The sequence below is a fragment of the Triticum aestivum genome, chromosome 4A (genome assembly GCF_018294505.1).
Source record: "Triticum aestivum cultivar Chinese Spring chromosome 4A, IWGSC CS RefSeq v2.1, whole genome shotgun sequence".
NCBI classification, from domain to species: Eukaryota; Viridiplantae; Streptophyta; class Magnoliopsida; order Poales; family Poaceae; genus Triticum; species Triticum aestivum.
In genome coordinates this window covers 564,693,644-564,720,722 of record NC_057803.1, presented here as the reverse complement: position 1 = coordinate 564,720,722, position 27,079 = coordinate 564,693,644, and the positions used below count along the sequence as shown (strand labels likewise).

The 27,079-nt window shown below is 44.5% G+C and overlaps 1 protein-coding gene across 1 annotated transcript; it reads right to left on the bottom strand.

Annotated features, from left to right (window-relative positions):
* On the bottom strand, positions 1-26,339 carry LOC123086989 (calcium-transporting ATPase 3, endoplasmic reticulum-type). The gene is made up of 34 exons (XM_044508863.1): positions 26,145-26,339; positions 25,979-26,029; positions 25,856-25,889; positions 25,116-25,133; positions 24,063-24,199; positions 23,883-23,957; positions 23,357-23,402; positions 22,455-22,514; positions 22,281-22,361; positions 21,958-22,043; positions 20,585-20,686; positions 20,346-20,399; positions 20,130-20,231; positions 19,226-19,284; positions 8,236-8,380; positions 7,941-8,048; positions 7,278-7,430; positions 7,079-7,183; positions 6,309-6,505; positions 5,789-5,900; positions 5,521-5,619; positions 5,301-5,446; positions 4,650-4,707; positions 4,395-4,487; positions 4,161-4,211; positions 3,924-4,055; positions 3,545-3,646; positions 2,759-2,813; positions 2,591-2,676; positions 1,280-1,428; positions 877-982; positions 684-737; positions 440-488; positions 1-370 (listed from the first exon to the last, which is right to left on the bottom strand). Exons 1-34 carry the CDS (start codon positions 26,175-26,177, stop codon positions 306-308), a joined length of 3,003 nt encoding a protein of 1,000 aa, XP_044364798.1. The 5' UTR covers positions 26,178-26,339; the 3' UTR covers positions 1-305.
* Between the last annotated feature and the right edge of the window lie 740 nt (positions 26,340-27,079).

Genomic DNA, 27,079 nt, shown 5'->3' with positions numbered 1-27,079 from the left:
GAGTACAAGCCTATGGAATTATGAGCTCGTGTCTTGGAAGTGTCCATTGCAAGTTCGAACATTCTGTCTATATATAACTATTTCTTACAACACTCATCCAAAACTGCTCTCTACTCATGTTTTCATACATTAAAATTACATAGTTCCTGTCAATATCTGTTTGACCCAATCGACAGAAGGAGGTATACAAACTTTCTACAATGTTTGTCAGCTTTCAAGCCCAAATAAATTAGCCAAAATTAGTTTCACCGCAACCAAAAGTCAAGCTTCATGCTATCTCGAGCACAGCTTTCTTAGTCCTAAAGTTAATTATCTCGGGCTTCTTTTGGAAGCATTTCTCGTCTCCATAACCGTAAAGGAAAACTCCAAGCTGCAAATAACAAAATGATCAGCTCTGGCTGACTAAAAGTTAAAAAAAATCTACCGTTAGAGAACATACCTCGAGGTCTTCGTGAGAAAAATTTCAACACCTCATCAATCAAAATTACCTAACGGCCAAGGAGAAGTTTAAATACATGTGTAAACGGAACATATATAGTATCCAGTTCATAACTGGCTACAGTGTAAACAAAACTTATGTAGGGGCAGAATTCCGACGTGTCCTTGCCATGTTTTAATATAGAAAGACTAGGTTCACCAGAAATTTGAACAACATGGCAACTCAAGGTAGAAAAAACACTCACAGGGAAGGATAGGTAAAGAACAACTTTCCACTCAGCCAAAGTTAATGGAGACACCTGCATAAGTAAACCACGATTATCAATAATTCTTTGGCGTTACTGTAAGCTTACTATAAAAGAACAGGTGACAATGTGACTAACTGCATGACGTGGGTCACAACTCACAACTGCACAAAAATGAAGATGAGCGACTTACTGAGAAAAGAGCTGACAGGGGTTCCGTATACAAGACTGCTATGTGAAGAAGCATCGTCAGAATGATTGACCCAACAAGCCATAGGTTACTCCATGGGTGAATGACACTGATGCAAGGGAAGTTCCAAAAATCATTTCAGGTTATGCAAATTAATTTACATACGCAGACCAAATATTACAAGCAGGACAAGTGCCACTGTGTCAGAGAAAGAAATTTCAAGATCATGCAGGAGAGATGCATGTGTATCTATCAAGATATCAAGATTTAAACCAACTGTTTCCTGCTCATTAGAAGTAGCACATTGGGGTATGGGTATTGGGTGCTGCTATATGCGCGGGGGGGGGGGGGGGGGGGGGGGGGGGGGGACGAGGCTCAAAATGAGATGAGAGATAAGGGATCTTACAGTAGAGATTGATTTTCACTTAGGTTATTCAAGGCATTAAACATCTCGACAACAACAAGAACAGTCATTGAAACAGTTGATGGATGGCGATCCTCAAAGATGCTGCAAGGATATGAAGTTTGCCTGGTTGAACATGAATCAAAATTGATCTGCAGTAGGAAAAGAAAGATATTCAGAACTTACTGAATCAGTAATGTTTGAACAAGAGCCACAATAAGAAACTTCAAGCAAAATAAAGAAGGGGAAAATAGACCATAAGGAATATTGTTAAGCAGGCATGGAGAGGGTGAGGAACCATACAAAAATTTATTGCTGATTTCACGTTCAGAACTCTCAAACATACAGAATTGAACTATTCAAGTATGCAAGTGAAATATGATTCTGTGGTGAGGAAAGGGTAAAAGTCTAAGCAATAACCAACCATGGCAGTAAGATCCAGAGGAATGTACCACCTTGAATTCAGATCAAAGTTTGATTTCTTTTAAAATTTCGATGGACCAGCAAACCAGGAGAAACAAGTCAAGCTCAAATTAGATGCTCGAATTTACAATAAAACCTGACCAGGAGAAAGGCCATTCCTAACCAGCTCCCACATGACTATGAGCCAGAACTTTTTATATGTATATGTAATCATTTTTCTTAATCCCTGGGTACATGCAAACAGCCATATGAATTGACAGCTTGAAACTCCATTACCGGCCCAGCCAATCTACCATGAGACCCAACAAAGGGATCTCTTTGTATAAGCTGATCTCAGAACAAAAGAGTTGTTTCATTAACTTAAAATGCACATCAATTATCACATGCCATGTTACTCACAGTGCTATTTGGGAAAAATCATATAGAAAGGGTTTCGACATCTTCTATATATATTGTTACAATATGCAAATTTTACACTAGGGCTTGCTACAACCGTTTTCCTTTTTGGAAAACAAATACTGCCTCTGTAAAATAACATAAGACCGTTTTCTAAAGTACTGATCTAAAAGGTCTTATATTACTTTACAGAGGGAGTATAAGATTTCTTGGCAGGACTCACTCAAGCATGTAGACCAAGATCTCCTGGAAAATCCAACCCAATGAGATAGGCAAGCAGTTGCCAACAGCAGAGGTATTTTATAATCAGTGAAAAAGAAGTATACAGTACTGCACTACAGTCTACAGGAATATCTTTTCAAGTATAAGCTTCTGGGTGGGTTGTAACCCCTGTTTATCAGGTACAGGTATTACTGCTGTGCTGTTCCAGACCTCCCAATAAACACCAAAAATTAACAGTGTAAAAAGTAGAAAGAGTTTGAATTCCCAACTTACCAATTCAGAGTATGATAATCTAGGACCATCTTCAGAATAAACAAACCACCAAACGAACCCCGCTATAGTGGCAAGACCAACGTAAGCTGCATTAACAAAACTATAAGAAACAACAATAATTCCAGAAGCAAAGCTAACAAATGTCAATACGGGCACTTTAGTGCATACCACCAATGACTAAATAGCGGAAAAAGAGCCATCCACTGACCACAGCTTCGTTCACCTGCAATTCAAATATGCAGCAGGAAAGAGCATGTTAATAAATGCGACGAACTAGAAAATTCAAATCATAGCTATTACTTGAATCGACTCACTTAGCAATTCACACTTTTTGATAAGTACCAAGCAATTACCACATAGTAGTTAAAATGAAATAAGTCAACAGTTCTCATGGACGCAACAAGGAATCCAGTGTACACATAAACATATAGCATAGTGCACAAGTAAACTAACAGAAAGGGATTTGGGCCACTGCAGCATCCAATTATCACTTAGGAATATTCATGTGCCAAACGAGTTCTAAGAGTGACAAGTGAGGTTGTCATAAGGTCATTGTGCTGTGGACTTGCTTTATCTCACAGTTGGTAGAAGATTTTAGAATTCCTGATAACGTCAGAACCGCTACATTGTCAAGTTACATGAATTTACTCACTATCCAAATACAGTCAACCGCTAAACCAATTTTAACTGAAGTCAGTATAAACATTAAAATAATAATGAGGACAACCTAAAACGTACGTTAGTTTATAAAAAATAACAAGCTACCACGTAATCACTGTTAGGTACTCTCTCCGTTCCACAAGAGTATAAGATACATGTATCACTGTTAGGTATAGATACATGAATATAGTACCATTAGCCTAGGCTGCCCTTGTATAAGTAATATATATTCCATCCAATGATGACAAGATGGAAAGTTCCCTCTCATCAGGTACAACACCCTTTTTATATTACCTTACGAGGCTTAACTGCCATGATATTGCCATCAGGCTTGTTAAAACCAATTGCAGTTGCAGGCAACCCGTCAGTAACAAGGTTTACCCAGAGTAGCTGGACCTACAAAGTGATGGAGTAGAGGTAAGCAGATTTTCCATCCAATTACAAAATTAAGAAGGTCCAGAAATATGCATGTTAAAAACATTATACAGCAGTAAGCACGGGGCAAAATATAATGACAAGATAAACATGCCACATATGACTGTACTTTTTTGCCACATTAATTCGAAAACAAAATATAAGATTGCGATACTTATTGAACTACAGATGATAGATTGTATAAGTCCACATAGTTCATCTCAAGACACATAGAAGCTAAGAAAGAGTTTCTACTCACAGGTACAAGTGTGTCAGGCATCCCAAGCACCGCTGCCACAAAAATACAAACTACCTCCCCAATATTTGATGAAATCATGTATCGAATAAACTGCTTGGTGTTATTATATATGGCCCTTCCCTCTGCAACAGCCTGTGAGCAAATGATAATAATAATAAGTTTGAGTAAACAAGAAGCATAATAAGATCCAATGGTTGTGTCTTATTTGGATGTTAATCAGTCAGATCACAATCTTACTGCAACAATTGTAGCGAAGTTGTCGTCAGCCAATACCATATCTGAAGCACTCTGAAATAGAAAGGTAAACATAAGTTGTCAAATTCGAAAAGGTCCACAAAAGCAACCAAAACATGAAGTTGAATAAAAATATTTGAAAGAAACAAAACTCTCAAGATAATGAATACCAATGTCCCTGTTTACTTCTAATCTATATAGCAGTTATACCTTAACATCGGTTTAAAAAAGTAATACCTTTGCAACAGCAGTTCCTGATCCCATAGCTATTCCTATGTCTGCTTTTTTCAAGGCAGGTGCATCATTGACTCCATCACCAGTCATTGCAACCTTGCATGAGAAACGAACATGACTATTGCGTAAAATGAATTATTGCATGAAGTGGAAAGTGAAGCATAAATCCCCATGATCAATTCCATAGCAACTAAATAAGTTCCATCACCATGAAGACTAAAGAGCTCAATGGAACTTTATCAACAGGTACAAGCTTACCACTTCATTATGTGATTGCAAGGCTTCAACAAGCATCTTCTTATGAGAAGGTTCCACTCTGCAGTAAAAATAGTCAGGTATAAAAAGGCAATCAATAGTACAAAACCAGAAGAATGGTGATTAATCCATACATCTGTCCATGTTTTAATCATTTTACCACTTTTTTGTCTGGGTTATTGTGATGTCCAATGTAGTCACTTGCCACAGGTAAGTAAGCATATATTATGTTCCATGCCACTAGGTTGTGATAGACTGGAGCTATAATTAGTGTTCAAAATTGAGATGGTGAATGCCATATTTTTCTGATGAAGTATATCTCTAGTAACAAAGCACTCAATATGGGAACAAGTCTAAGGAACCACACTAATAATAGGAAAACACAACTCCAATCTCGGCCATTGCATCAACTTACGACTGCTTATGGCAGCACTATTTGTGTATGTCACTACAGCCAGTTCATAAGCAATGAGCTGGCTGATCTCAATAGCAAAATAAAAACATTTTTAATGCAGTAGAATACTGCTCCATTATTTTGCATTCTATTAAATGCATGTAGCTCATTACAAGATAAACTGGGATATGTCATTACCCATTCAGCAAGGGGTAGCTATGCCCTAAACTTTAACAAGGTTGTAATGATATTCAAATCACCTGGAGAACAGAACCATCCTTCGCAATGCATTTGCCCTTTCCAAAGGAGGAAGCCCTTCAAATTCTGATGCTGTATATGAATACCCTGTAAAGTCATCTAAATGCTCAAACGCACCAATTTGCCGACATAGAGATTCTGCAGTGGACTAAAATAGCACATATTTATTCTCAGCAGTATCAAAAGATCTTAGAGCAAAACTAAACAAATATGTTCACCAACCTTGTTATCCCCAGTAACAACAATAACACGAATCCCTGCTGACATACAAGAATGGATAGCACTGTGAACTTCATCTCTTGGAGGGTCAAGCATCCCAACCTGAACCAGTAGCAAAAGAATTTGCATCATCAATTATTAGTGGCACTGCTATCTTACCTAACATAAATCATACCTGCCTACAAAGGCAAAGCATATTAAAATGAGCGAACAAAACGTAGGGGACTACTAAAGAAGGAACAGCAGAACCAGCAGGAGTGACAAAGCGTACCAGTCCAATAAATGTTAGATTTGCCTCATCATTATAGGAAAGACTTTGTTGGCCTTCTGGCATTCGTTTTAATGCTAATGCTAGGCACCTTAGGGTATCCTTTCCTGCAAAACTGAAACATTCGGAGATCATTGAACATATTCATCTAAAGCATTTGATGTAGGAAAAAAATTAGTAAGCATATTTAGAGAAAATAAAAAAGTCATATGCAACAATATGACATTGCCAAGTGCTAACTTAGTGGCAGAGTTTGGTCAAAATTACCGAGGTCCCTTCACGTCAGAAATAATGTCAGTTATATTGTTAAATCTGCCTATATGAACTGAATGTTTCAATGTTGTGATCACATCCATCAAGAAAATACAACCTCATGACCCAAAAGCTACAAGTAGGTTTAAAGGCTAACCTTTTTTCTATTGTTAAATCTGACTATATGAATTGAATGCTTCAATAATTTAATCACATCCATTAAGAAACATGCAACCTCATAACCCTAAAAACTACACGTGGAAAGGCTGACCTTTGAAATCTAGCTTCCAGCTCATTACGTATGTCCATAGTCAATGGTACAGAAGACCCATCATCATTGCACAATATATGTGTGCATCTTGCCATTACACTTTCAGGGGCACCTTTTGAAAACATAATCTCCTGTTGTTTTCGACTGCAAAGGACGCTCATCATTTTGCGATCTCGGGAAAAGTCTAGAACTGATATCTAAAGAATAAATCAGAAAGAAAGAAACATAAGAACATCATAATACAAATCTAGAAATAGGATTGAAATTTAAGTTAAATAAGTCACACCCAGTTAGACTATACAGCATATACAAAATGGTTTCTCCACATATAGGCAGGCAGTATAGTCAAAGTGTGAGCAATATACAGTAATAGATACTGCATATACTATCCCATCCAAGTGTCAACTGCAGTTTACCTAAATAATGACTTAAGATGAAAACCTTAACAGTTACGCAAATACATAATTAAACAATTGAAATTTTCTAGTATGTGGGAGGAACAGCTGCTGATACCACAAGAACTTTGGAAGTACTTGCATAGTTGCATAAAGTATCAGACCTGCTGTATATTTTTGAAAAACTAACAGAAGGATGATGTTTTAATGCCTACTTATATGCTAGCAGAACAAGTGCATAATCAAGGAAGTTCTTTATGAATGGGAGTAGTAGACATAAGGTAGGGGCAGGGGGTACTCTTAAAGGGAGCTGCAAATACAGGGCCACAGAATATGAGATCAACATATAAATGCCGACAAGTAGAGAAATATAACCTTTCTGAACTGATTTTCCCAATAATGATTGCAGTATGATGCACGCTCATGCTTAGTTAGCATGTTCAGAGCTGAAGGCATCGAATCAAAACCAGGAAGACCGACCTAACCAATCAACAAAATGAAAATTGAGATTGATAGTTCCCATGAAAGCTATCAAAAGTGCACTGATAAGCAGATTCCATGACTAACAACTGACCTTCTCCACCAGAACTCGCAGAGCAACTTCAGTGGACTCTCCAATTTTCTCATAACTTTTTTTATCAGGATTGTACTGTAAAGTGGATTCATTGCAAAGAGCTGAACACATGGCTATATGAAGGAGACATGGGGATTGAGGAGGAAACTCCAGCTGCAACAGATGAAAGCCGCCTGAAAAGTTAGTGCCTAAACCAAATGTCACATGTACAATGTTTTGCACACTAAGGGACATCATGGTCACTCGAAAATAACCCAAAGGGTTCTGCAGGTCGCTAATATACTGACATGGCTGGTCACACAATTAATCCATCTACGGGAGCCTAATATTTGTCTAGCTGGGTAGAGCTGTACATCTCAGTCAAAAGTTGTGTACTATTGTTGCTATGCTATGCACCATCGTACTCTGTCATTCTACTCTAATGCAAGGCATTCCCTAGTAAAGCTGAGCTTAGCAGAGTAATGGCTACAAGACTAGTGAATTGTAACAATCATGATCATGTGTCATGGGTTTGGTAATTTGGTATCATTTACACAATGTGTTCTTGTACTGCAGTCAAAAAGGAATAATTTCAGCTGTTAAGACAAATGAAAATACAGGGTTCAGGCCATTGCACTATAATGATCACCAAATTAGTGACAGCTGAGAAATACATCATTGTACCTGATTTTCACTGGCGTCATATATAAATCCATCAGGAGCAAATGTGGTTCCACTGATAGAGTACTCATCAGTTATTGGTCTCTGGTGCACAGACCGCACAACACATACCTGAGGTATTAAGATACTTGTTAGTTATGTGGTGAACATAATATGTTGACCAAGTGTAACAGACTTTAATCTTAAAGTGCATATTGTATTTTAGTCAAATCCCACTGCACACTTATGCGTGCAAAAAGGAAAATAAAATGAAAGGGCCAACTAAAAGAGAAATGATGCTGTAAACTGGAGTACTCACCTTAGACACTGACATCATGTTTGTCGTAAGAGTGCCAGTTTTGTCACTGCAAATGACCGTTGTGCATCCTAATGTCTCCACAGAGGGCAAAGATCTTACGATGGCATTCAAGCGAGCCATTCTCTTGGTACCAAGAGCTAAGCACCTAGAAGTAAACCAATGATATGTTATATTTACTTCAAGAAGGAACGAAGTAAACCACTACACTTCAATATAAAATGAACAAGAAACTTAGAACATCTAGGCTGAGGATAAGATTGGTAATGGACAGTATCATGTTTCTAGTTTCTTAACCGAGTCATGGCTGAGACAAATGCACAAGATCAATTCTCTCCCGCTCAAAAAGGGTTAGTCAAAAATGACTCCCAGCTCCCAGCTCCGCCTAGCCCACCAGCCTCGTTGCCGTCGAATCCCCGCCTGTAGCCCTCTTCCCCTTCGGGCCCTTCCCCAGCCCCCCTCCCCCTCCCCCTGGCCATGGCGCCCCCCGGCACTGACCCTGTCGAGCACCAAGCGACCCTCTCCGATGACCGCGTGTCCTCTGGTGACCGCTGGATCGACTCGGAGAGCGAGTCCTCGACGCGCTCGTACAACAACGTCGTCTGTACCATGCCGGCACCCTCTGCGCTGCTGGCGTCCCCCGCTCCACAGGCTGCGGCACCCTCCAGGCCGCCTACCTCGCTCCACGGGCTGCGGGACCCTCCATGCCGCCTACCTCGCTCCACAGGCTGCGGGACCCTCCATGTCGGCACCCTCTGCTTTGAGGTGCACCGCATCTCTGGCGGCGTTGAGGTCGATGCTGACAGCTACCAGCCCACCGCCGCTGCGCCGGCGTAGCCCTTCTCCGAAGGAGATCGCTGGGCTCTGCTTTCGTTGCTTCGACCACCGCCACCGCATGCTGGACTGCACCAACGACATCTGGTGCCACCAATACCTCATGTCCGACCACGACTCACGCTCTTGTGATCTTAGGCGCCGGGATGCCGCCAGGCAACCCCGCACCGCCACTGGCCGCCTAGGCCAGGCCCCAACCTCCGCCTCCCCCGCCCCCCCGGCGGCCGCCATGCCCGCAGCGCGTGTGCCCGAGTCGGTGAGAGTTATCATGGCGCATTCGATAGAGATGGAGGAGGCAGAGGAGGTCCTGGTCTGTAACATCCTGATTTTTTCGAGAGTTCAATTTTTTTTCTTTCTAAGCCAAGGGATGTTGCAACATAATCTTTAATTATATATTTTGGAGATTGCTCAAATTAATACCAAGTTGATTGGAATTAATTTAGCACATGTCAGGTGGAAAATATTTTCCGTAATATCCTGAGTCGATTTATTTGTTCGTAATATTTCATTTAAGTTCTTCTTGCCTATTTTTGTTACTTGGATTCCTTGGATTTTTGAAGACTTTTAAGTTGTCATTGTTTCTGTTCCTCTTGTAGCAATCCTAGTAAAAGAAATCAATATTATATTATATTGATTTTCTTTTCTTCTCTCTCCTTTCATTTCTCTTTCTTTATTGGTCCTTGAACCAATACGTGCATCCTAGCCTAGCCATTGTTGGCATATTGCACGTATGCACCAAAATTGGTCACACACATCCACGTATGCACTGGGCCATCTCTTCTCTATATATTTTTTTAATTGTCCAGCCACCAAAGAAACTTGGCCCAAGGCCCAACCAGCAGGCCAGCGGCCCAGCCGAGTGAGCGAGCGGACGGCTCGGCTCTCCTCCTTCCTCCCGCACGCACGTGCACGTACCTGTACACTCAAACAGAGAAGAAACGCCATGGCTGCTGCCTCTTCTTTTTCCTTCAAATCCCATTAATCTCTTCACCGTTCAACACAAGAATTACTCCCCACTCAACGACGAGTCTGTTCAGTCTAATGGCTCCACTCATGATGCGCTTAATCTCATGCAAGTAACTGACGAAGTTATTGGCCCAACAATGGCATTCACCTCCTGATCTCCCTCCTCCAGCTACCATCGGGCAGACCCTTCGCGTCACCACGTGCGCCAGGAGCACCTCTATAAAAGCCCCATCATCCCATCCTCCAATTCCTTTCTAATCACTCGTAATCCACCCCGCAATACAGCCCCATCTCTACTGTTCTTCGACTACCATCGCCTAAGGTGAGCATCCTAGTCCAATTCCTCCCACCAACAGAATCCCTTTAGCCAAGCCTACCTCCTAGACATCTCTTCCCGTCCGTTTGTTGTTGTTGGCCGCGCGCACAACGACGCCGTGCCGCTGCTACCTTTTTGGGCCGACGTTGTCGTCAACGGATGACCGTTTGTCGTGTCCGCCCGCGTCCCGGTGTTCCACCATCACCAAGAGTGTCACCCACCATCGTCTTTTCATCACCGGAGTTCGGACGACGACGACGACGCGCACCGGCGCTCGCTCGCTCAACACCACCGGTTCCATCTCCAACGACTACTCGGTGACCCAAAACCAATGCTAAACCCATAGGCCGTTTCGATGATGCTAGGAGCGAGTTAATTGTTTTGTTTGAGTAGATGTTTAATTGTGTTATTTTTTATCAAGTGCGTATGATGTTTTATGTAAGTAATCATGCAAAATTGTTTGTCTTATTGTCATGTCCATAGCATGCTTAGGGTTTGTCCTAATTATTGTTGAGTGATTCTAGGATATATTAGAATTGGTCATAGAATTTCTAGAACTAGTTTTACAATTATTATTTTTGATGCATGTTAGTGAAGTGCGATAATTTTTATTTGTTTATAAACATAGTATATGCATGCGTACTTTCTAGATAATATTGTCATGCGTAGCAATATTTATGTTCCAGTTTAGTTTCGGAATGATTGTAGAATTATTGTTTAAATTATTTTGATTGAGTCTAGGTGGTGTTGTGAGTCATATCATGTGCATGATTTTTGTTACAAGAGTTGATCATGCTATGACTAGATTATTGTTGATCCATTTACTTCATATATATCTAGATTATTTTAATTAGTGCTACATGATTTGTGTCTATTATGTTCTAGCATTTCTTTAGGTCGTGCTATTGTAATGTTTTGTAACCTAACTAGTTTGTTTAGGAAGTAGCTTGGTTGACTTTTAAGATGCTTGTTGTTAAATTCTATAGTTAATGTTTTAACCATTATAAATAGTAGATTTTATCTAAATATTGATTTGTGGGTAAATTTGTATTGCCATGCTATGTTGAGTCGTGTCGTTCAAATGCATAGGATAGTTATTGTTTTGTGTTTATGTCACGTCAGTTATTATTTTGTCTTTTCTTTATAGTTCGCCTAAGTATTTGTATTGGGCACTATTAAAGTTCAGTTAGCGTAATGCTATTTAGAACGATAGACATGATGGCCGAGTTTTACTTAGTCCGGATAAACCTATACCCAACCAATCCATTCAATCCCTCTACTCATCATCAATCGATCTACCTCCTTCGAAATCTCCATATCCATCCACATCTTTCTACCAATCCTTCCTTTATTGTTATTTCATTTGGATGTTATTTGGATTTTATTGCTTGTTATTTATTGTGCTTCGCCGTTACTACGAGTAGGAGGCGACGGTACGGGAGAGGAGCACTACGAGGAAGAAGGAAACTGGGGACTCGACAACAAAGGCATGCCTCCTTCTTTGATCATACTTATCCTATGGTTTGCAAAATTGCATTGAGTTTTATTGTTACTATGTGCATGCTATTTTAATTCTCGTAGCTAGCGTGTCAATTGACACATTACCTTGATCCGCTTGTCGCCTATTTACTTGACACCTGAGTAGAAGTATAAGGTTCCCGTAGAGTAGAAATGCTTAGCCATGCTTATCACCCTATAGGTGCCTTGTTGAATGACCTCTAAGTCATTGACAGTTGAAACTTAACGCTGAGCTAGGCCTGTTGGCCCTTGTTGACCTTCTCTATCCTCTTCTACTCTGGGTGAAACTTACCATCTGAATACTGGCGCGAGCGACAGCTGAATCAAGGATTGAAGGAGCGACTGGCCGCCCTTCACGAGTTGAAGGGGGCAATCAGTCGTCCGTGCCATATGAGGCCTAATAAGTCTTGGATTTGAAGATTGTGATAACAGTACAGCCACATGCTATATGGGCACTGGCTTGGTTAATTAGTTAGTTCACTCTTATTGTCGTCATCGCTGTACCGCAGATGGGATAGCTGCCTTGCGAGGAGTATCCTCGACACAAAAGGGGGGCCCGGACTGTGAACTGCAGTTACTTCCGTGTTGAAACCTAGTGGGCTTGGCACAGTAAGTGTGGTCTAATGAAAGACCTCGTCACAATCTCCCTGCCGGTATACCAAATGGTGTACTACGCCAGCGGCCACTGGTGGCAACAAGTCAGGATTGTGTCGTGTGGGTAAAGTGTACAACCTCTGCAGAGTGTAAAACTATTCGAATAGCCGTGTCCACGATCATGGACGACACATGAATCTTTCTTGACGTACAGGACCTGTCTTGCTTATTCCCTCTTTGCCCCTAATCTTGAAACCTATGAAGGACGTGAGTTGATCGAGGATCCTCACTTGATGAAAGTTATTCTGGAGATAAAACATGTTTTCATCTAAAACTGCTTTTATCCAACTACTTTATTTGTTAAACAAAATTAGCTTTACGAAAATGAGCCTTACAGCCTTCCTTTGAAGCCACATGTAGCTATTAGGTCCTTCTCCGTGGGAGGCATGTTGAGTACGTAATGTACTCATGGCAATACTTCTGTTGAACAACAGAGATCTATGAAGACGAGGGCGTCGACTATGACTATTATGATGATCCTAAGGAATGAGGACACGTTGACTACATCGACTGCCTGTGGCTGAGATGGAGTCGCTACGTATTTATATATTCCGCTGTGTTTCTGGATGTAATAAATGTCATGAGACATTTCACTATGTATGCCTTGTGGCGAGAGTTATTAAACTTATACTTTTTTTTAATGTTCTGCAATGATACCATTTCGCTGTGTTGTCAAGTTGATCCTGGATTGACAAATATACACAGGAGGGTCTGAAAATAATTTCTGGGTTCTTACATGGTCCGTGCGATGGTTGCCTCCATCACCCGCAAGGCTGCGCGTGTCCGCCGCCTAGGTCTCCGACATGCTTCTTACCACCTTCAAGCTCACCGATGGCGACTTCACATTCCACGCGCACCACCCCAAGGACTTTATGATCCTCTTCAGCTCCCACTCTGCCAAGCGTCACCTAGATGGAGACCACTTCATCAACTCGCCGCATATCTCCCCCTCCATCCGGCCATGGAGCAAGCTCGCCCACGCCGGCTCTGATGAGTTCGAGTACCGCGTCGAGCTGGAGCTTCGCGGCATTCCCACACAGGCCTGGCACCTCTCCACCACCGAACACATCCTTGCGGAGAGCTGCTCGATCGAGTGCCTCCACCCCAACACGCGCTCCAGGGCCGACCTGGCCACGTTCTGGCTGGCGGGGCGCACGCACAGTCCAGACAGCATCCGCCGTCCTAGAAATCGTCGAGTGGGTCCCCGCGCGCCTGAGCTCTGCCGCGCTGATCATCAGGACCCTCACGTACCCTATCGCCATTGTGCTGGCTCGTGTCGAGACAAGCAAAGCACCGCCTCTCCGCGCCCAGCACGGTGCGGGACAAGGAGGGGATGGCATGCGTGATGGCAACGACCAAGACCACGCTCCTGGCCCTGGGTGGGCGTGTTGGTGCTCGGAAGCGCCGCCTCCTGGTCGAGCAGACGACATGGCCATGGACTCCTCGCTCCGGCGCGCCGGCAACCGCGCATCTCCCACCGATGGGGTAGCCGTGGCGACCGACTAGCCCATTCCTCCCGACATGGCATCACCACCCGTACAACGAGAGAGATGCAGCATGGCCCCTTGGCCAGGTTAGAGGGGCCCCACCAATCTCGTCGCCATGCTAGAAAAAGAAAGCAAAAGAGCGCTTTGCACGTGGACCCGATGCGCAAAACTGTGGACAACACAGGGGCTGCCAGGGCCGTGATGACGGCGCCCGTTGGTAACACCTCTTTGGCTGCAAGGGCTTCGGTCACTGATAACGGCTCGAGCCCGGCGCCAAGTGGTAACCTCTCATTGGCGGCGATCCTCCAAAAGCATCTCGAGATTCTAATTGGGCTGCACTTCAGGTACCCGAGGACGATTGCGAGGGGGTCACATTTGGCTCATCCAATCCGATGGATTGTCAGGACCTGGCTGCTCTGAGCTAGGTGCCAGACTCGCAGCTCATGCCTCGCAGCCCGTGCCACCAGTCAGGCCAACTGCCCTGCTAGGGCAAAGCGGAGTCTCACCAACACCAGGGCCTGCAGTGGGGTCGGACGCGCCTGCTGACCAATCCTTCAACCCCAACATGTGCGCAGCAGAGGGTGGGGAAATGCGCCCTGCCTTTGGCGCGAATCCTCCCGCCAGAGAGCCTGAGCCCCACACCCCAGTGACGATTTTGCGAAGGCCTCTGGCCCAACCCAACGCCCACCACAGATCCTACCACGCCCAGGCCCACACCGGCATGCTCCCAGCATGGCTCGTGCCTACCTGCATCAGGGTGGTTCGCCTCCCCGCCGATCACGCTGCGCCGATCCCGTGGCCACGCCGCCCCGCCGCGAACCTGGACGTTGGGCAAGTTACTCGCTGCCACCACCAAGCACATCAACACGGCCTTGCTAACCCCTAGGAAGAGGTTATGCCGCCCGTTCAACTTTGCCCCCAACACAACCGCTCGGCTTCAACCACGTTCCCACCGGCGAGGCCGCCCACCACCGAGAGAAGGGCACAAGTTCAGATCCTGCGCACCCTCGGGATCGTTGGGACCAACCAAAGGATTACCTCCGCCTAAATGAAGGTGTATGATGATTTATTCGTGGTGCCCATCCCGCGAGCCCTGGTCGACCGAGAGATCCCTGTGTGCATGGCCGCTCCAATGGCTGCCCTAGCGCGCGCTGAGGTGGCATGCGCGCCATAGGCCGTATGTGCTCCCCCTCCCAAGTCGATCATGTGTTCATGAATCACAACCTTAGGATTGCGGATTGGAATGTGCGGCCTCGACGCGCGTGCCCGGCACATTACCATCCGGTCGCTGCTGGTCAGTACTTCCGCCTCCATTGTGTGCTTACCGGAAACAAAAATAGCGCTGATTTGTTTGTCAGTTGTCCTTGACGCTCTTGGCTTGGAACTTGATGACTATACAGACCTCCCAGCTCAAGGCACATGGGGCAGCATCCTGCTAGCATGGAAGAGCGGGGTCGTGACTATCACGGACCCACTGTTCACCACGAACGCTATCACGGCCAAGCATCACGGCCACCAGCACGCCCTGGTGGTTGTCAGTTGTCTACAGTCCCCAAGAAGATGCGGACAAGATCGCCTTCCTGTAAAAGCTTGGCGAGATTTGCGCGGACTGCCCCGGGCCATGGTTGTTGTGTGGCGACTTCAACTTAATCCTCTGCGACGAAGACAAGAGCAGCGACAACTTGAACCAATGCATGATGGTCAGATTCCGCCGCCTCATCAACAACCTCGCGTTGAAAGAGATATACCTCAACGAACGATGATTTACATGGTCGAATGAGCAGTCACCGCCTACCTTGGTGCACCTGGACCGCGTGCTTTGCACTTCAGATAGGGAGGACGCGCATGGCAATTGCCACCTTCGCTGCCTCTCGTCCGTCGTGTCGGACCACAGCCCCCTCCTTCTCGACTGCTCGGCCACGCATGCGGCACACCAGCGCTTCCACTATTTTTGGCTGCGATTGGATAGGTTCCACAAGACGCTGGCCACGACATGGGGTTCAGTCCACGACTCGGATCCTTTCCGCCGTCTGATGCTACGTCTCCAAGCCACAGCTCGCAAACTTACCAGCTGGAGCGCCGAATCCATAGGGAATATCCGGGACAAGATGGCTATCTCCTGGAGCTGATCTCGCACTTCGACAAGGCCCAAGAGGATCGTGCGCTCTCCCCTCCAAAGGACTTGCTGCGGAAGCAGCTCAAGATCTCCTACGTCGAGCTCGCATCCTTGGAGTGCGCCCTCATCGCCACACTCAAAGACGGCAATGCCAATACTGCCTTCTTCCACCGGCAATGCTCCTTCCGCCGATAGAAGAACCACACGTTCAGCCTTACGTTGGATGGCCATGTGATCACCGATCAGGGGGATGGCGCAGGCGGCGGTCTCGCACTTTGACGAGCTCTTTGGCTCCCCCGTCACTCGCGCCGCTCGCTAGACTTGGCGCAACTCATCGAGTTGTGCGATCTGGCATGCCTTGACGCACCATTCAGTCCGGAGGAAACATGGGATGCCGACAAACGCCTACCGGCACGCAAAGCGCCTGAGCCCGACGGGTCTACAGCAGGGTTCCTGTAGGCATGCTGGAGCATTGTTCGTTCGGCATGACTTCATGGATGTCTTCCAGCAACTGTTTGAGTTGTGTGGTCGCGACTTCAGCAAGCTCAACCAGGCCCTTCTGACCCTTCTCCCTAAGCGGGCCGACGCATGCCAGCTCCGCGACTACCGCCCGATATGTTTGATACACCTTGTGGCCAAAATCTTCGCGAAAGTGCTTTTGCTGTGCCTCGCCCCAGGTTGGGCGGCCTGGTTAGCCGCAACCAAAACGTATTCATCCTAGGGCGGAGTCTTCACAACAACTTCAGCCTCGTCAGGCAATCCCTGAAGCTGTTGCATCAGCTTGGGGCCCCAAGGATCATGCTCAAGCTCGATCTCACGCGCGCCTTTGACTCCATATCTTGGTCGTTCCACTTCGAGGTTCTTGGCCAGTATGGGTTCGGGACTCGATTCCGGGAGTTGTTGGCGATCCTGCTCTCGACCTCTAGCACTCGAGTCATGCTTAACGGTGAGCCTGGCCCGCCAATCTGGCACCGAAGCGGGTTGCGCCAAGGTGACCCCTTGTCCTCACAGCTCTTTGTGCTCATTGTGGACACCCTTGGCTGCCTGATTGCCGCGTCCACGACTTCGGCATCCTGCAGCAACTGCATCCCCTACGAGCTATTCCGGCGATCTCCCCTATACCCCGACGATGTGATGCTCTTCTGCCACACCACGCCGGACGATGTGGCGGCAATCAAGGGCATCTTAACCCTGTTCGGCAGAACTAGTGGCCTCCAGGTGAACTACACCAAAAGCTCTGCCACCATCCTTCACGGTAACCCAAGGCGGCCGAGACGATTGCCCAAGTAGGATGCCCGATGGCGGAGCTCCCCATTACTTACCTTGGCATCCCATTGACGTTGCGCCGCCCCTCCGCCACCCAACTACAGCCCCTCGGCGACTCGGTGGCTGCTAGGCTCCCGGCATGGAAGGCTTGGCTCATGAACAAGGCCGGACAACTTGCATTGGTCAAATCGGTGTTGCAATCCCGGTTCACCAAATGCTAGTGTTTACCCCCCCCCCCCTCCCTAAAGGAGACCCTTAGGCAACTTGAGAAGATCCAGCAAGGCTTCTTGTGGACTGGGCATGCCATCGCTAATGGAGGGCACTGTCATGTCAATTAGCACCACGTGTGTCGCCCGCTGGATTATGGCCGCTTAGGGATCCGAGACCTGGAGCGCGTCGGGCTCACACTACGGCTGCGATGGCTACGGTTCGCTCGCACGGACGATGATCGCGCATGGCAAGGGCTTGATCTTCAATTCTCCCAACAGGAGCACGCGCTATTCTTCGCCTCCACCACTATTGTCATCGGGAATGGCTCGACGGACCTGTTTTGGGACGATCGCTGGCTAAATGGGCAGTCTGTACGCGAATTTGCACTCATGCTATACCAGTGCATCCCAAAGCAGCGGCGCAAATCAAGAATGGTGGCAAAGGGACTCGCTTGCAACACTTGGGCCCGCGATATCCAAGGAGTCCTTGGGATACACGAGATTGGGCAATATTTGTTGCTTTGGCAGGCCGTGCAGCAAATCACCCTTGCCAATGAGCCACACCGGCTGCTCTGGAGTCTTGCTACGCCGCCACCTTCCACGGATCCACTCGATGCCCCTCATGGAAGTTGACCTGGAAGAGCTGGGCGTCGCCTCGCGTTAAGTTCTTCCACTGGCCAGCCAAGAGCGATGCTGGACTGCAGCACGGCTCGCCCGACACGGTCTACAACATCACCCCATATGCCCCCTTTGCGACCAGGCACCAGAGACAATCCAGCACCTGCTCCTGGCCTGCCCGTTCGCCTAGCAAACCTGGCACATCATCCTGGACTGGACGCGCATACCATCTCAGCCACCGGATCATGAACCTACCATTGTGGACAGGTGGCTGCGAGCGAAGAGCAGACACCTCCCACGCTTCGTAAAGCCCTGCAATCCATCACCATGCTCGTTCCCTAGATGATCTAGAAGCAGCAAAATGAATGCATCTTCAACAACACGAGACCCTCGAATGATACGTTAGTGGATAGGATCAAAGATGAGGCCAAATGTTGGGCACAAGCAGGGGCACAGGGGCTCAAGGTTGTTCTGCCCGCATCCTGGGATGTCCACTGATCGGGCGCATGGCCCTTGTAACACTCGCCTCCTAGGAGGATTGTTCTTTCCCATCTTTTCAATGCAATGAAACGCAAAGATCCTTTGCGTTTTCTCGAAAAAGAATGACTAATTTTGTCGCAAGCAACACAAATTGTTCGCACCATATACAAGGAAGCCAAGTTCAGTAACTAGCTAACGGGCCATGGGATTCATTAACTCATTGTGTTACAATGTATAAATCCCAATGCACTATTTCAAACGTCCAAAACTTCACTTTCCAAATTCCAACTGATCACACTTCCATTTTGATAAGAATCTGAATTGATTTCGTGCTTTATTAATAATTAAGAATTAACTGACTGAGAGAAACATTATAGTATTAGCAAACATTGGTAAAGTTGGAGATATTAAGTACACTTCCAAATTACAGATTTAAATCAGATAATATTTGTTGATATATCAACTGAATCACATAAAATGTTTTATTTGGCATACTGGAAAGCTACAAATTGTTTGTAAGGAAACTCACGTTGTTACTACAGCTGGGAGACCTTCTGGGATAGCTGCAACAGCAAGGGCAACTGCTACCTATCAAAAGAAAACAGTGCACATTTTCCAGAAATCAAAGTTAGGCACGATAATTAATAACGGTTGAAAGCAGCAGTATAAGGTACAAGGAAGTACAAAATTAACTAATCCCTCCAATCTTAAGTATAGCTTTGGGTACATGAAGTAAGAAGCAATACAAAATGGCATTGGCACCCTTCATTATTCACAAATATTGTCATTTTTCATTCGATATGTTAGAAAGCTTCATTATCAATGAGAACATGCGCATTTATATGAAGGGTATAACTATAACATAAAGCAATGAGTAAATAAGCTTCCAAGTTGTAGAACGGTCTATACTTAAAGAAAAGTTCTTAGGGCTAAAATGACTTGCTTGCAATGGGAGGTATTAAAGATAACAATGCCTAACCGAGGTAGATTGACAGCTCTTTATCAAATGCATGTAGGTAGGTCCACTTAATGGGCACAACTATATGAACAAGCAACCTATTTAAGATTTTAAGCCAGTCAACTTGCACGAAACGAAAATTGCTGTCATCAACCACATCTAAACAATCGAGTTCCCAGGTACAGACCATACTGTGCAATATCATAAATGGCCTGAGCATATGAGTTATAATAAATGGCTATAAACAATGTCATTCTACAGATACATGCACTATAGAGTCTGACAACAATAACCCCAGCTAATTTGTGTGAATGTAGCTTCATGAAGATACAGTCTACAAAAGAGAACCAACAATACCAAATTCTGCACTCTGGCTTAACACACAACAAGCACATCTCTGATAATCAATACAGAACCTACAATGAGCAAATACCAATAATCGTACATTCAGACAAAACAGGAATATTGATATTACCTTAAAATAATGAATGGCACCCCTAAGAAAGCCACCATGAGAAGGATCTCGGAAATGGCCAATATTTACAACCCAAACAAGAAGACAGATCCCTGCTATAACCTGAAAATAAAATTAAAAAATCTGATTAAGCCTGAAAAAAGCATTTGAACTTCAAACTATATGATTCCTGAAACAGCTACTCATGACATGTTGGAAAAGACCATGGTCAGCTACCTTTGCCAGAAATGTGCCAAATTCGTCCAGTTTTTTCTTCAGTGGAGTCGCTTCCTGGATGTGTGGGAATATCGTCAGTACGTAAAATTTTCACTATACATAAAGCAATCATAGTGCTAAGACACAAAACAATACTAGAGCAGCAAAAAGATAAAGTGAAAATATATACTTTGAATGAGAAAAGTCATTATCAAATTTTATCATAATATACACAAATGAGAAGCAAATCGAATGCTTACATCCTCTGTTCTCAGCATTGCATCACGTATACTTCCCATTGCAGTATTAGAACCAACACCAATAACGACAGCTCTTGCTCTACCAGCTACAACAACAGTACCCTGGGAAGCAAAGACATCAGGTAGCATGCAAAGTTCAGAAGAAGCAACTGGAGAATGGATGTAACGAGCAAAAGTTTTAAAGAGAAAGTGTTCTTTGAGATGTAATTTGATAATTTGAAGAAGAAAAATACCCTGGACTTCGAATTCAGCAGTTCAAGAAGATATATCTACTTTTTTAGGTTTAAAAGGGCGCTGGATGCTAGGCAGGAGTTTTGCGCCGCCTAGTGCCAGTAGCCTGAAATTTGTTCCTCTAAAATCCAGAGCAGTCTGAACATGTACCGCGATCTGGACAACAGACCTAAGTGGCGCCTAGGCGTGCCAAGACGCTTTGCATGATAGCAGCAGCTGCAGGCTTCACTGCTCAAGCGGGTAGAAATTAGAGGGGTGAAAGAGTCAAAACTGAAATGAAAAAGGAAAAATTAAGGCCCCACCAGGCCCATTTGCCCACTAAGTTGCCGCTTTAGTTATGTCATGGTTCAGATCTGCCTACAGATCATGCTGCCGCTGTCACCACTACTGCATGAGCAACATCTAATGCCATCAACCCCATCACTGATGACACGCTGCCACGGGTGGCGACCCACTACCACACTTTCTTACCTTGCTGCAGCCATTCATTTTCAATGTCCACACACCACCTACTTGTCCACCTCATCGATGTGTCGCCAATGAAAACGCCTTCGGCAGAGAACCTAGGGCCAAGGCTACATATTGCTCTCCTAGTGCTTTCGCACACCTAGGTGGGCGGCTAGACACAGCTTTTTTAACCATTTTGTGTTACAAGTTCTCAAATGTAATATTTACATTAAGGTTTCAAAAGATAATCATACAATCCTACAAAGACTTAAACATATCAAACTGCGTATTATTTTCCATCGTTTCTCGATCTTACCTAACGGCCAAACGAATATGCTTGTCAATAATCAGAGAGGACAAAAGATCGCTAGCACAGATTTCAATTATTTTGAGCGAACAAGACATGTAGGTATGAGCAGTGTTTCCACAATGGAAAAAATTGGATGGGAGAGCAGTGTTTCCACAATGGAAAAAATTGGATGGGACATATCCTGAATAACAGCCTCACATGGCTCCTACATTTTCAGGACATTCCAATCTGATTCATCATTCCTCAACCAACGGATTCGCATTGAAGTTTAGATATTTTCACTTAAAAAAGCATGTTTACTTGATTAGTTCCCTAGACTGAACGCTATAAAAAATTGATAGATCTATGTGACTACCAAGATACTGAGTTGCACATATACACCTACCGAGAAAAGAATGTTTGTTTTATCCTGGTAGACAGCATTCATTGCTGAAGTTGAATCAAGCTCTTTAGCCACTGAACAGCTTTCCCCTAGAATAAAGCACAAAATAAACAAGTGATTCAGAAAAACATATGTTAGCTGTTGATAGGTTATACCATGCACCTAGTAATGTCTCTAGCGACAATGATATGGCCAGATCAATGCATTGACCGAAAAAAAGGGCATAACATTTCTCCTGTTCTCTAAAACAAGATTGCCACGACAAACTAGTAAACTTCTAATATTAGGATGAACAGGAGGATAGCACAGGACAACACAAAAAATACCTGTCAGAATTGCCTGGTCAACACGCAACTGATGGCTTAGCATTTCAACCATTCTCATGTCAGCTGGAACTTTGCAACCAACTACCCATAAGAGACAAGGTGTAACCAAGTTAGATCAGGAACATAATCAGCATTATGCTAAATGGAAATCACTTGAATAGCCTTGGACAGTACCTCCCACTTCTACAATATCTCCAGGGACAAGTTCTGTTGCTGGAAGTATAGAAAAGCAACCTAACAAATTGAAACATTGACAAGTAACTCAATCATATGAATATAAATAAATAATTTAGAGAACATTAGTAATATTTAATAATGTTTCAAGTGAAGATATATCAAACCAATCGTAGATATCAAGATAAATACTTTGTTTTCACAAATCAACAAATACAAGGATCGTTACCCAGGTGGAAGCTGATTAAAAGGCACTTCTGGAGCAAGAAAGTATGATGTAAGTAAATGTTGCTCTTAATCAAAGCATTTTTGCTTCAATTCATAGTCTTTCAAACCAACTTTAAAGAAGCTGCAAGTGCAACCCAACTTCTACTTTAATGACACATGTACATGCATGCAAAGGACATGCACAAAACAAACAACTGACAGGGACTAAGGTTTGCACAAGACTCTGCTTCTTGACATGATGCGTCCACGATATAAGTAGGCTCAGGCAGAGTCAGATCTTTAGCAGCCTGTGACAATGTATGTAAACCCAAATCTAAAAGTGGCCTTGGCATCATCAATCTGTTCCAAGAGAATGATGCCCTTCTTATGGAACACCTTCACAAGTTCTACGATAAGCATGGCATTCCCTGGGTCCAGCTCACACAAACCAACCTGCAGTGCCAATGACATATGAGCTCATGCCTCACATGTCTGTCAAAGCAAGTTGATTTTGTTGAACTTGAATTTTTCAAGTGGAATGGTTACAGGTACATATTTCCAATTTCAAACTAAAGAGTAGATGCAACTCATGGTCATAATTAACAAAAGTTCAATCAGAAGACTGCAAATAAATAATTGTGTGAAAATATGCTTACACACTCAAAATGCCATAATCAATTCGAAAAGTTTATTACCATTGCGAAGCACCGTTGCAACATCTGCTTGATATGCTCGCAACTCCTACAGATTTTTTCATAAGCGAGTCATTGTGGATGGACAACAAGAGTTAGACATTGCAATGCCAATTGTAGTTACATAGTACAAGATGAAGTTAATAACTAGCATATGTAGTTAGATTAACAATGCGTGGAAAAGGAATAATTAGGACCAAAATCAGTACTCTTAGTATTGCTCTAAATATGTGAAACAAACTATAATGGAGTTGGAAACAAGAGAACATGACCAGGGTGAACAAGGTGCATTCGCGATTATGCATCCAAGAATTAGATAACAGCCATTTAAACATTCCAAGTTTCACCTTGAAGTAATTTGTATGATGTTTGTAGGGAAAGAGGGAAACAAGAAAACATAAGACAGCAGAAGATTTAAAGCCACACATAATATCTCACAGCACGTGCAAAAAGAAAATCATATCAAACAGCAGTAAACCAGATCTGCAGAATTAAGCATGACACTAGAGCCTTATTTAAAAGTAAGAACCTCGAGAGCTTTTTCAGCATTTGTTTCTGTGATCACACCAACTGCTGCATTTGCTGCTAATATCATAAATATAACCTATGCAATCAAAATAAAGGCCATCTTGTTAGTTATTGCCTTCATGTGGCACTTGAAAATCATCTTCCTCACATAGGACATATCCTCCAAAGTGGATCAACTTACAGATGGTTCCAAGAATGCTGTTAATCCAGTTTCACCATTCAATCGAGCCAAAAGGAATGATACCACAGCAGCTGCTATCAATATTTTGACGAGTAGATCATCAAACTGCTTCAAAACTAACTTCCAGAAGGGGGTACCTGGGTCAGAAGTTTCACGTTAATAGATGATGAATAAAGGGTAACAAAACTAACTTTGCTTAATCTATTTATCTTCCTCAAAATCCTTATTCGTTTGTTCTGGTTACGATTTTTTTTTTTGGTAAAATCCTCCTACCACATAATCAAGTTAGTTGTTATGAACTTCAACAAACTTAACTTCTATAGCTGGTGGCAAAGAGAACAACAAAGACCCAATACAATATAATTTGGTGATCATCCAACAAGGTATTTGTCTAACACGGTATTTGCAAAAGCTTGCTACGACAAGTCATCATCCAAGGTAAAGGATGTTAAGGGGCAGTATGACTAGTATGTATGTCTTAGGGTTATTTCTTGTATCTGCCGAGAAACAGCCTGACTGGGTGCATTAAACGAACCCAAAGGGCATACCTATTCAATCCAACATTAATAAATACCTATAAAATGCGTACTATTATACTACTACCCTTAACATTTTCTACTACCTTACCAAAATAAATCATTTTTACATGGGAATCACCAAACAGTAGAGCTTACACATTTCAATGATACTCTCCTTCTCATAAAACATCCAACTTTTCAAAATTGTCATTTCGCAATGCAAGTACATTGGCAAACTTGCCATATAATCATTACAATACTAATGCTTTCTACCCATATTTAAATCATATTGAGTAACTGTAGCATGCCAACTAACAGAACTCGTAGTTTCCATGCATCCTTGTCAATCCATGGTTGACTTATGTTCATTATTATTCAGAAAGAGTAGATGGACTGATGGAGTAAGACAGAGACAATGGAATACCAAGTACCAACATTTTCTGACGGCAAACACTTTGGAGAAAAGGTGTAACAGGTAATATGAAATGTGTTGCCACACGTAAATGAACGTTAGAAGTTAGAGCTGATAACTTACTTTCTTCTTGGGGCAGCACTGCAGATCATCCATGCACGAAAGCAAAGTGCAGCAATCAGTTAGAGGCCATAATAATGATAACAAGAATCAAAATGTGTGAATACCGCAATGCAACATGAGATGATAACATAAATATGTCTGCCCTCAAAATTGTGCAGGGGTCTCGACTGAAGCTTTCAAGTTTTACTGAGAAAATGGTAGGGATCTGAACTACATCAAAGTATGAAGGCTGTATCAATTCAGTTAAATCAGCATCACGGTGACTTTCAAATTTCATTCAGGGATTACGAAAGTTGATACGTGTAGGTTATGGCATTACATACGTGACAAAATGTTTTTTGTCGGATAACCTCAGCAAGTTATAAGGTGTAAGGCCTTTATTAGTATTACAAAAAGGTCACCGAGCACATTCATGCAAAGCACATCTCCTTATTTAGAAATGCTCTGGTTTTAGATGGTTCTAGTGGCTAGGACTTAACCACCAAAACAGAGGGAGGGCATATCAATGCTGACAAAATATAGAACTATAGATAGCCGCTGTGTGCGAAATAAAAAACCCTATTCTGATGAATTTGGAGAACACGTTTCGAGGTTGGTGCAAAGGAACCAAACAATTCCTCGTCTGAAAAACTTCCTCGCTCAGCAAAACCTCGTGTCCTTCTCTCCATTTGTTACTTGACACAAGCAGTTCGGCGACAATAAGCGAACGAAAACGCATTGGACAGCACGGAGTTCCTCACCGTTTTTGCCGTAAAGCGAGGCATGCTGCTCCACCTGCCCACACAAGCCAAAAACCAAATCAGCCCCACCCATTCCCCGTAACCCAGACCAAAAACCACAGCGCGGACGGCTCGGAGCAGCACCTGCGAGTCGGAGAGGCCCTTGGTCCGGTCCACGCCGAACGCTTGGAGCACCTGCGAGGAAGGGCGGCGACCAGATCCGTGAGAGGCGGCGGCGGCGAAGGGGGGGAAGGTCAAGCGATGGCGCGAGGCGGGGGGGGCTAGATGTGGCAGCGGCGGGGCGGCTTACCTCCGAGACGGACTTGGCGTAGGCGTCCTCCATGGCCGGCGGCGCCGGCGGGTGGGAGGAGGCGGGGGCGGAGGGGAGGGAGTGATCGCGGCGGTGCGGCCAGGGAGGAGCGGCCGGATTTTCTCAGCTCGGGTTTTGGCTTTGGGTGTTTTATTGGTAGCAACGGTGTGATTTGCTCGACGGAGGACAGGTGGCCGTGGGATCTCTGGTCCGGCTCGGCCGCTGGAGCACGTGGGCCATGAGGAAGAAGTGAAGTGCGAGACAAGTGATGCACGCTTTTTAGCCTAGCTTTGCTTCGCCTTCTTTTTTTTTCGAGGGTACGCAAATTGCGTACCTTAGCTTTATAAAAGGAGAGAAATGAGACTTACAACAACGTCAACCATTCGTTGCGGAGAACGAAAGTGACCAACTCCACACCCGGTTCGTACAAGGACAACCAAACACAACAACACGGCTACGACACAAGAAGCCTACCCAACACCGAGCCCCTAGCCGCGTCTCGGCCGACACTGAAGACCTCCGAAGAACAGCAACTCCAGCTTCCTTGGAGTAGCCAGCGACGACCGTACATGCCGCCGAAGGAGAAAGATCCGGGTAGCGGTGAACACCAGAGGAGTGCATCATGGGACCTCGAGTCTCCCAGCACAATGCTCCCAACAGAGTAACAACCTCAAAGACGTTGCCATCATGCCGATCCTACGAATCAAGGCTTTCGCCCCGGAGACAGCTGCCGATATGAAGTCGCAAGGAAGATGGCGTAGCACTCGACGAAGCCTCCATGAAGGTGAATGACACCCGCAGGTGCCATCAACGCCGGTCCGGCCACAACCGAACAGGATTTTCATCCGTAGCTCTGCACATCTCCAAGTCTCCAAGATCCCGGCCAGTCCCGATCAGATGCCTCGCACCGCCGCCGCCGCAACAACTTGCCATCG